General features: G+C 31.8%; 1 protein-coding gene across 1 annotated transcript; it reads left to right on the top strand.

Moving 5' to 3' along the window:
* Positions 1–10,394: 10,394 nt before the first annotated feature.
* LOC132634241 (protein JINGUBANG) lies at positions 10,395–12,090 on the top strand. Its single transcript, XM_060350525.1, has one exon. It carries the CDS (start codon positions 10,671–10,673, stop codon positions 11,856–11,858), a length of 1,188 nt encoding a protein of 395 aa, XP_060206508.1. The 5' UTR covers positions 10,395–10,670; the 3' UTR covers positions 11,859–12,090.
* Positions 12,091–12,314: the final 224 nt, after the last annotated feature.

Genomic DNA, 12,314 nt, shown 5'->3' with positions numbered 1-12,314 from the left:
GGTGCCAAGTTTTTCAATTTCATCAAGCCGGGCTTCAATTTAAAACACATTCCTTCAAAAGCTATTTTATATTTTATTTTTCTATCTGAAGTAGCAGAAAATAGTTACAAGCAGTTCACAAAAGGAAGAATGATCAACCCGCCACAATGGTGGAAAAAATTACCTTTTTAAGAAATCAATTTTACACATTTTTGTGCAATTACAAGCTAGTATGTCATGTTGAAGTGTTCTTATATTATGCTTTCACACATTATATCTTGAGCAACTCTTTTGTTTTGTGATTCATCAATATCAAAATGTTCATTTGCTATATGTCGATCTTGTTCTGCAATAATTGACATTGCATACGTGACCTTATTTAATATCCTCGATTGAGAGCACAGTTTTTTTTTTTTTTTTTTTTTTTTTTTTAACATTGAGCACAGTTAGTCTTTAAGATCTTCCATCAGCTTCTATATTAGCATATCTGCTAATATTGTTGTGTATCAATAGATATATTAGATAAATCGTCAAAGATAGCCCAAAAAGCATTAAACCGTTAACAAAATTATTTGTACTTCCACAAAATGAAAGTAGACTCCGACCATACCTAATAACACGAAGAGTCGTAGTCTGCCCCATCTTATGTGTAAATGGAACCGTGCTTTGTTAGTGTACACATACACGATTCACTGGCTTTTTGTACACTCTCAAACTTACCTGAAAATATTTATGCAATAACTGAAGACTTACCAATGGATTCATCTTTGGAGTTTATGTCAAATCACCGCACATATAATTATCGGAAGCAATCCGAGACTTGTGAAGCTAAATGCAACCCCACAATCCGAGAAGTGCCTGATTCATGGAAATTTCTCTTCTTCCTAATTCAGAGAAAGTAAAGAAAAATGAAATGAATCTATTTATCCATTCTTCAGTAGTGAATTAATCAGAAGATAACCTTTATTAACCTAAGATTAGGGAAAGTGAAAAGCCATAGATTAGATTTAGAATTGTAACAGGCCAAAGCAAGAACGTGACTATTTAATGATAAAAGTAGAGAACATTAAGGAGCAATTATAAGAAAATTAATGAGGTACTTTTTTGGACTTTTTAAAAATATCACATAAATTAAAATAAAAGGGATAAAATTAAAAAAAAAAAAGGGGGGGGGGGGGGGGGGGAGAAAAAAGATAAATAACATTCTAGGCCATATAGAGATGTCACATCACCTTGTCTATGTCTAGCTTTATATTATATATAGATATACATAAGATTTACTCAGGGGCGTTTCCGCTAGTGTATGACATGTGGGTTCATAAGAATCTGAGTATTTTTATTTAGAGATACGGTATATATATATATATATATATATATTAAGAAATTTATTAAATAGCTATAAATATTTTACTGTGAACCTGATCATTATTGAATATTAGGTCGAGATTATTGTTATAAGGATCTATAAACTTCAAATCGTGAGACCTGAGTGCGCCTCTGTTTACTCATTAATTTTAGGTCAACATATATGATATCTCTGACCAGGCATTCCTTTTGAAAGGCTTCACTAGTAATTAGTGTTCCATTTAAATCATAATCACCATCAAAGTAATACTTTTGTAATTTGCATTACTAGATTTTTTTGGACTTCTTGTGTATTGATTTTGGGATGGTAAAAGTAATTGCATTTGAAAAAAGCGAGCATCGCTATCACGAAACATGTCAGTAAAGAGGCATTTCTCTGACGAAATAACGGAGACATTGACATGAAAAATCGCACTAACGCCATCCAAATGGAGATGCAGGAGTGGGTTATTTGAAAGTTAATTATGAATATCCTCTTCTTTTCAAGGAAATAATGAGTCCTAATTACAACGATAATTACTGGGTTACACCTGGGAATTTGGATAATGTGATAAAAAGATCATTGCTCCGACAATTGTATAATCTACTTGTACTACTGAGAAATTTTATCAATACACAAGCAACATCAAGGACGAAAGAGGCCTTGATATGCTTATATATAGAGAGACATAAACCTAATAATAGAGCCAGGTATCTGGTGAATTTCCAATCCAGTAATCATATTCATCCACCCATGGTGACTGATAGGCATGCACAAAATTTTGTACTGTGAAAGAAACCTAACCTAAGACTAACAACCTAAAGTAGAAACAAATTGGGAGGCAGGTTTAGTTAATTTGTCAACCTCTCCCTTGAATCTTGATGGCTAGATTACTTGTCAAGACCTCGATCCCTCTATATCTTCTTGTTTAATTGGCAAAGATTCGTTAATTTCATGAACTTTTTTTTCTTTTTGGTTTAGATCAATGTAACCTTGAGACGGATTTAGGATTTTAATTTTACATTTTCAAGATTCAAAATTCTATCATTGCTTATTACTGGTTTGAAATCTATTATTTATGCTTATTAAGTGAAATTTTTAATTCATCTAAAACTACTGAATTCAGATGAACTTGTAAAATATACTACTCCCCTCTATACCCCTGACCTTGTTCCTTCGTTCATGCAAATAATTTGATGCCTTTCTTTATTAAGCTAATGAGTTAATTATTATATTACTACATTACCGTGTTCTTTTAACATTTCAGGTAAAAATGACAAGTAACATGTTATTATAAGTTAAACTTTAATGAGAGTGCAAAGGTAATTAACCAATTAATTAAGTCTATGCTCAATTATGGGGCCACCTAAAATAGAATGGAGTAATTAAGCAGTATAATTTTTCTTCTCACCCTTTGAGAATTGAGATTGCGAGCTAATTAGCGCTTCTTGTATGCTTTTCTTTCTTTTTTACTTTTACATGGTCGGTTTTGAAGTGGGAAAGCAAATAACTGTTGCAGAATCAATCTACTTTAGGGCGATGCCTAATTTGTGGAATACAGCACTAAATTAATCCCACTTACATATTTAGCTAGCTAAGCCTAACCCTAAGATTGGTTCCTAAGACAATACATGAATGCTACTCCTATTTAGTTAATTGAACATCGGTATCACCTAGCTATAATTGTTTATAATTAGCATGTGACCAGAAATTAAAGATAAGATAAAAGAATAAAAAAGCAGTTCAAGGACAGATTCTGTTTTTGGTATGGAGGAGTTTTTTAATTTTTTTATTTAAAAGTTTACCTTGTTTGATTGGTCAAAATGTATTAAAAAATATCTTCTCTAAAGAATAAGTTCCTTCAGTGGCATTTTATGCTGAATGTCTCATCGACACTTCTCAATACCTCACACCCGAACTCATATATGATCTGATTATATATAAATGCTCTTGAAATAATATTTTTATTTACCTAACAAGCGCTATAAAATAAGTAACAAAAGGAAAATATTTCCTTTGTAGCTAACACCGCTGAGTGTGTTGGCAATATGATATTAGTAAATATTGACTGCTTTGATCATACAGATGACTTTTTTGGGGAACCTTTGGACTTGAACCTTATGTTAATTTTCCATCGGAACTTCATAATTGCCTGAATACCTACCAAAAATCCAAGTTTATATCAAAAAAAAAATATATATATATATATAATACTGTTTTTATCATGATTCATGACTCATCAGGCAGAAACGACATCGAAACATTTCAAGCTAGCAACCAAATCGTCTTCATTGAATTGGTGATTGACGACGTACTAATACGGTAATACCTAGTTTGGAATATTTATAGATTTTTAAATTTGATCTAGTGATTCTTTGTGTATCACTATCTACGGTCCTTTGTTTTGTAAATTTATCTTGTATAACATTATTATAATAACATCTTGGAATTTTTTTCATCCATTCAATTAATTTAAAAAAAAAAAAAAACTGAAATAAGGAGACTGATGGTGAGGCTGAAGAAAAACATTATACTCAGTTTTTTTATTTTTACATTTATTTTTTATAATTTTCATTTCATTTTTCTCTTTGTTACAGTGTTTTTCTAGTGTCGGTTTCACTAATGATACTACTAATGAATGTGCTCTTTCAGAGAAGGGCCACAGAAAATGCATGTTGCAACTTTTATATGCGATTATATATTTCCTTGTTTGTGCGCCCAGACACACAGAGACACACATAAATATATTGTTATACTTTGGGTAGCTAATGGTTTTAAAGTACTTGATAAACATAATTTAAATTTCTTTAGAAGTGTAAGAATTCTGAGATACTAATAACACTGATATCTGCATCTGATTTTTTTTTATTCATACCGTTGAACATAAGTTTACTTTTTTGTGCTAGTACTTTGATGAGTCGATTTTCATGTTTGTCACGTAAGCAGAGAATCGTAACCCTTTTCTTTGGAAAAAGAAGCTCACGTGATGTCCAGACTTAAAGAATCTTTGATGGATTATAACCCAATATATACCTTCCCTAGATATTTTGATCAAGATGTGGACAAAAATAGTAAAAGTACTTCCTTAATCATGAGTTTAACTAAACTGAAAAAGGGTTTGTGGAGGTAGGTCAAGCTTAGCTTTAATTGGGCTTGCAAAAGAGAATATGGAGAAGGGACTGATGAATATATATATATTAGCAATATATGTCCGTGCGATGTACGGGGCGCAACATAATTAATTTGATTATTCAATTTAATTAGTCTTTATGATTTATATATTTTATAAAAGGATATCGCGATTCTCCTTAGTGAGTCTCCATATTTTGTTTCTTTTCCTCTTAATTTCTCAATTATTGTTAAAATTTGCCTTATTTTGGTTATGTCCGCCTCTTTTTATATTTAATAAGTTGACAATAACGGAAAAGTGGAATACACGTGTACAGAGAATAGGTGTCAAACCAAGTAGTAGTACTTGTTAAATGAAGTGAACCCACAAGTGGAAAAAAAAGGAAAAAAACCAAGTACAATTGAAATAAGTCCAAATTTAGTGTACAACTCATACAACTTTTTGTACAATTTGTTGTTGCTGTGTTCAAACTCTTATATAGAATCACAAGATTGAAAGGATATTTTATTATATTGTACACATTTTAAATGTAGAACCACAAGATTCAAAAGTCTATTTTTATTTCTTAAACTCTGTATCTAGTCAAACTTAGACAGTTAAATTGAGACAGATGGAGTATATGTCAAATGAAGGAAATGAAAGGACAATTGAGACACTATGTTAGATCTAATTAACAAAGAGATTTGTAGAATAAAACTCTAATTTAAACAAGAAAAATTAAAAGAAAATCTGAGTACCAACTATATGAAACACCAAGCAGCCCTCCTTAGTAAGTCTCCATATTTTGTTTCTTTTCCTCGTATTTCTCAATTATTGTTAAAATTTACCTTATTTTGGTTACGTCCGCCTCTTTTTATATTTAGTAAGTTGACAATTTAAACATCCTACATGTCAAGTTTATAATCACAAGATTCAAATGATATTTTATTATATTATACACATTTTTAATTTAGAACCACAAGATTCAAATGTCTATCTTTATTTCTTAAACTCTGTGTCTAGTCAAACTTAGACACTTAAATTGAGACTGATGGAGTATATGCCAAATGAAAGGACAATTGAGACACTGCGTTAGATCTAATTAACAAAGAAATTTGTAGAATAAACTCACCAAAATTAATAGCAAAACTCTAATTTAAACAATCTCAAATTCAGAGTACCAACTATATGAATCACTAAGCAATATTTTGTTGCTTTTCCTCTTATTTTTCCCTTTAATTTCTCAATTGTTGTTAAAATTTGTCTTATTTTGGTTATGTTCCCCTCTTTTTATATTTAGTAAGTTGACAATTTAAATATCATACATATCAAGTTTATAATCATAAGATTCAAAGGATATTTTATTATATTATACACATTTTAATTTAGAACCACAAGATTTAAAAGTCTATCTTTATTTCTTAAATTCCGTGTCTAGTCAAACTTAGACACTTAAATTGAGACAGAGGGACTATATGTCAAATGAAGGAAATGAAAGGACAATTGAGATAATGCAGACACGTGGAGACTTAAAAAGTTAACACATAAGAGGTAGAATTAATGTTAAACTTCTGAAATGTACACATGTTAGTCCCTCCTTAGAGTACAGTTTCATGTGCTTTCTATAATAGAGTAATAAAATAAAGTGTAGAAGTAAAGAAATATGATAACGTAAAAGTGGAATACAGAATAAGTGGCAAACCAAGTAGTAGTACTTGTTAAATGAAGTGGATCCAGAACTGGGAAAGAAGGAGATAAACCAAGTACAATTGAAATAATTCCAAATTTAGTGTTCGCCGTTCTTGGACACTTATATATATTAGAAATTTTTAGTAATATGTCTAAGTAATATGGAACGGAGGAAGTACTTTATTTATTAATTCTTAAAGAAAGTGAAAAGTCAAAAGTGAACAAGTAAAAATGTACGGAGGAAATAAATGTGTCGGAGAATTAAAATTGAAGTGCATACGTGTATACATGAGAAGAAAATAAATATTCAGTATTATGACATATATCCACGTGGAGTACAAAAGTAATTAATTAAAGTGTACAACTTAAATATCTTTTGTTATAAGTATTCATTGTTATGTTAGTCCCTCTTGGACACTTATATTTAAGAAATATAGAAAAGAAAAGAAATTAGGGCTTAATGACTTATAGATTTTTATAGGAGAAAACTTATCGTATTTGCCACATGTACTAATGATGTGACAAAACTTACTATATTTGCCACGTGGACTAATTGATGTGACAAAACTTCTCATATTTGCCACGTGTAAAATTGTTGTGACAATTGGTCGCTTTGTTAGATGTTTGGTTTAATATAACCCTATTGTTAGATGGAAATTTATTTTTTTGCCATTGTTAATGTTAAACTTCTAAAATATATACATGTTAATTTTTGCTTAAAGTATAATTTTACGTGTTTTCTATAATAGAGTAATAAAATGAAGTGTAGAAATAAAGAAATATGATAACGTAAAAGTGAAATACACGTGTACAAAGAATAGATGACAAACCAAGTAGTAATACTTGTTAAATGAAATAGACCCACAACTGAAAAAAAAAGAAAAGAAATCAAATATAATTAAAATAAATCTAAATTTAATATATAACTCAGATAATTTTTTATACAATTTATTGTTGCTGTGATCGTCCTTTCCCTGTTCGACACTTATGGAAGGAGCAGTGATGGAAAGTCTAGAAAGCAGTGGAGTAGCGGAGGAGACACACTTATAATTAATGTTGATAAAGTAGTGATGTGGTACACGTGGATAGAAATTGGAATCCCCGTGTCACGACAGTAGTGATTTATTGGCATAGTTTATAGTACAATTGAAAATGTTTTCTGTACAAATTTTTAGTGCTGTGTTCATCCTTGTTGGTCCTTCCCAACTCCCATTTTTATAATAGTAGAGATATTTTTTGTTTGTTAGAAAAAATGGGGGTAAGGAAAATGGGGGCGGAAAAAGTAAGGTGGGAATCGAACTTTTATCAACAAGATAGAAAGTTCATGTAGCTAACCAACTAAGCTACTAAAATTCTCCATGACTGATGAATAATCCATTTCCTATATAAAAATATTTTAATTTCCAAACCTATATTTCTTTATTGATTGAAGGCAAAACAAGAGGAAATCGAAAGATTTACTAAATGACGTACATATCTTAAAGCATATTTTATCTTATTAAGAAAGATAAAAAAAAAACAAAGACTTAAATTATTGGTGACTTTTTTTTGTGCGTGTAATTTATTCCAACAATCAATTCCCTATATTCCTGTCAACAAGATTAAACAAGTGAACCAATAAGGTTCCTATTGTAAGTGTTTCGATAAATATTTAACCAAGAATTTGTAGACACTTGATAGCTACAGGTCAATAATGAGAGCCTTTAACTCCTGCGCAAAATCCATCCCTATGATGTTACCATCCATATAGTAGTACCTTCCCTTTTGAGGTCCTTGAGGGAGAGACACAGTCCCATAGTGTCTTGTTTATTTTAAGCAAAACCTAATTTGGTAGGTAGGTTTCGTTCATTGTCCTATCTCTTTTGGATCACATTCAATACCATGCCCTCAATGATGACCATTGTAGTTAGCTATTCGTTGACTTCTTCTTTCTATAATACTGGTGCCGACTTGCACCATTAGACATTTCTAATCATCTCTCTTCAGCATATAATATCAGATAATTTTGCTTAGACAAATTGGAAAAATAATCAATTCGCATTTCTTGTTTGTACTAGAATTTTGATTCCTAATCTCCCACAATTTTCATACACTCTATTGACTGCTACTTCATACTTTTAGGTTCAGTTAATTAGCTCTTTGTAGATTTTCAAGATATCTTCCTTACTCCTATCAGGAAAGTCATTTTCTTCATTTTTAATTCATTTCTTAGATTAATGTTTCCCTAAATTTTTTATTAATAAAACATGAGAAAATATTTTTCTCCACACCAAAAAAGCCCTTAGTGAGATTTTAAGTAGTACCTAAGTAGTGTTCAAGAATGAAGTGATCAACATTGGACTACTAATGCAATATCTAATTTTTAAGTTTCGAGTCAAGTCTTTCTTTTTCTTTTTAAATGATCTTTGGGACATAGCATTATAAGTAAATCATGTGATATGGTTGGAAGAAATTAAATTAATACAAAAAGGTAAAATTAGAAAAATAAGATAATGTAGCTGGGTTCATGTTCCGGGCTGATTTAAGTGCCACTTGAGAAGCTGGCAACGTGAACGGCAAATTTTAGTGCAAGGCAGATCCAGATAAGCAAAACTGTCCTCCATAATTACAATCAGATGCTGAGCTGAAACGCTCTTATGGAAAACTTTTCACATAATTTATCATGACAACTAAGGTGGCAAGTTTCTCCATCCTTTTTGTTTTAAATGATGAAAGAAATTAAAAAGAGAACAGAAGGATTGGCGGGTTAATGGGAGTACCTAACTTTGCTGCTTTACCAATCACCTTTTTTTTTTTCTTCAAATGGAAGGCAACTAGCTGAGTCCCTTTCATTGAATAGACACTAAAATTACATTCGAGTTCTTCTGGACAAAGACGAAGTAGGATTTGAACATTATGAGTTCGAGTTCAGTATTTTAACACATAGTATTTGATTTATTGGGATCAAAATCTATAACTTATACTTGTTTGGTTGATTTTTCTAACACATATACATGATTCAAACCAAAGCTATTGAGGTCGGACGAATCCATAAAATATATGTAGGTAACCCATCATTCTGGAAGTCCACATTTTGACGAGTGTTAAATTAAAGCTATTGAGTTCGGGCGAATCCATGATAGGTCCCCTCATTCTGGAAGTTCACATTTTGACCATTGTTTTAACACTCCAGCATTCTAAGTGCAAAAGACAGTAATAACCATCCAAATTACAGGGCAATAATGAAATAGATAAATGGTTTTAGCTTTTCAATTAGCCAGTCATGAAAATGAAAAGATACAGCTGTCATCCATTTAATATTACATAATTCATACTATAGAGTAAAGGTGGCAACCGGTTGGAACCGGAACCGGTTATGGAACCGGTTAGGAAACCGGCCGGTTCCGGTTCCAAAACCGGAACCGCCTAACCGGTTCCGGTTTACCGGTTTTAAACCTCAAACCGGAACCGGTCCGGTTTGGAGTGATTAAAATCTATTTTTTTTTATTTTTTTTATTATATATATATATTATAGTATTTATTTGTATATTGTAGCTATATTTTCATATGTTATACAACTTTATAATTAAAGTTTAAATATTTACTGACTAACAGCCTAACAGCAAGTCAGCAATACAGAATAGTGCATTTCGTATACATATATATGTATAACTTAATATATATATATACTAAATATATGTATAACTTAATATATATACTAAATATATGTATAACTTAACTATATATACTTATATACTATATATACTTATATATGTGTATAACTTAATATATACTTAATATATATACTATATATACTATATATACTTATATATATGTACTATATACTATATATACTTAATATATATACTATATATACTATATATACTTATATATATGTACTATATACTATATATACTTAATATATATACTATATATACTATATATACTTACTTATATACTTTAGTTTTTTTTTTTTTAAATTTTTTACCGGTTTAACCGGTCCGGTTCCGGTTTTACCGTTCCGGTTTCCAAAATATTGGAACCGGACCGGTAAACCATTAAACGGTTAACCGGAACCGGTTAACCGGTTCTACCGGTTTCGGTTCCGGTTTAACCGGTCCGGTTACCGGTTAAAACCGGTAAGACCAAACCGGTTACCACCTATACTATAGAGTAGTATATTTTTATTAAGAGTACACTGTTCTTGCAAGAAACCTTGCTTCATGAAAGTTGAAACCTTTGTGAGACAATTAAGTAAATTTTGTCTAGTTTATTTTTGGTGGACCTATTCTTCAAGTGTCATTGATGTGGACAAAACTGCCCATTCAACAAAAGGTACATAATAAAACTTTTTTCAAGAACTAATAATAACAGTAGCTCCCATTTTCTATTAAAGAAGCCCGTTTTAATTTCTCTACTCCTCAGAAAGACAGACACAAAAATGTTTATTCTATGATCAACCACACAATTCACAAGATCCTTCCCACTTGTATTTTCTAGCCACTGCCCACCTCCATTCTTGCCTACATAAAAATCAAAGTCATCTCCTAAAATTCAGGGGAATGAAGAATGATGCCTTACTACCAAACTTCATGTTCAAGCAGCGGCTCAAATTTAGATTCACAGCCAAGTTTTCATTCAGTTCCTTCAATCAATTCACTATCTCATGATCAGAGTTTATGTCTTAATCTGGACACTCACCATCAATGCATAGCCACTCTTAAGGGAGAGAATTCCTATACATCTTCCCTTGTACTTGCAGGGAAATTCCTTTTTACTGGCTCTTCTGATAAAGAAATTTGTATGTGGGAGCAAAGAGCTCTAACTTCCACATTAGATGCTAGTATAATTGACACAGTTATAGCAGGGAAAGGTGCAGTGAAGTCCCTAGTAATTTTGGCTGACAAGGTCTTTAGTGCTCATCAAGATCACAAAATCAGAGTCTGGAGAATCGTAAACCATAATTCAGATACTCCAAAAATTGTTCATTTGTCCACTCTCCCAATACTTAGTGACAGAGCCCTTAAATTTATGATACCAAAGAACCACGTTCAGATCAGGCGCCACAAGAAATCCACATGGGTGCATCATGTTGACACAGTTTCAGCACTAGCCCTTTCGAACGATGAGTCGTTCCTCTACTCTGTTTCATGGGATCGAACACTTAAAATTTGGCGAACCAACGATTTTAAATGCTTGGAGTCAGTAGCAAATGCACATGATGACGCTATCAACGCTCTAGAAATATCACAAGATGGGGATGTCTTTACGGGATCAGCTGACAAGACAGTCAAGATTTGGAGAAAGGGATTTGAAGAGAAAAAACATTCACTAGTTTGTACACTAGAAAAACACAAATCTGGTGTAAATGCTCTAGCAGTTGGGAGAAGTAGTACTCATTCTGTTTTATATTCGGGTGCTTGTGATAGGTCAATATTAGTTTGGGAGAAGGATGAAGGCGGTGACATGGTGCTGGTGGGTGCACTGAGGGGTCATAAAAAGTCCATATTGTGTCTGGCTGTGGTTGCAGATTTGGTGTGCAGTGGTTCAGCAGATAAAACAGTGAGAGTGTGGAGAGGGGTTGAGAGATGCTACTCTTGTCTTAGTGTTATTCAAGGACACAGTGGACCAGTGAAGTGCTTGACTGCGACTAGTGATCAACAAATTCCATCTGATACAACTTCTTGTTATGTTCTATACACTGCTAGTCTAGATGGTGAAACCAAGGTTTGGAAGATTTTTGTTCCACTTCTATAAAGGTTTAAATCCCCCTCTCCTCTAAAGCTGTTGAAACACTCAATGATTCTTCTCTTTGATTTTTATTCCAGATACATGCACATGTTGCATCGTATCTGTTGGCTGATAGATTTGTTTGATGAACTTGCGCATGTTCCATATTTGCCAGTTCAATATTTCTGTATAATTATATTTTGCACTTTATAATTAGATTATTGGGCAAGTGACCAAAAGAAGAAAATATCTACAAATTTTAACTTTTTTCTTCTTTAGTTGGATTATATTGCAGGATTATTCTATTGAAAAAGACTACCACTAAGAAATAATTATGCTTCTTCAACTGGGAACCAACTTGGTTGATCCCAAAATACCCAAAAAAAACATTTTGAACCAAAATACCCAATAAAAAAAAATGTTACCAATAAGCCTTTAGCGCAGTAAATTACTGCGCTATAGTGCCTCCTTTTTTTTTTTTTG

Source organism: Lycium barbarum, chromosome 3, assembly GCF_019175385.1.
Source record: "Lycium barbarum isolate Lr01 chromosome 3, ASM1917538v2, whole genome shotgun sequence".
In the NCBI taxonomy this organism is placed as follows: domain Eukaryota; kingdom Viridiplantae; phylum Streptophyta; class Magnoliopsida; order Solanales; family Solanaceae; genus Lycium; species Lycium barbarum.
Note: the sequence above shows the minus strand (reverse complement) of the source record. Positions and strands in the feature narration are given on the sequence as shown.

Bases quoted from the DNA above. Each gene is read 5' to 3' on its own strand.
- LOC132634241 (XM_060350525.1), top strand. From the start codon at position 10,671: ATGATGCCTTACTACCAAACTTCATGTTCAAGCAGCGGCTCAAATTTA.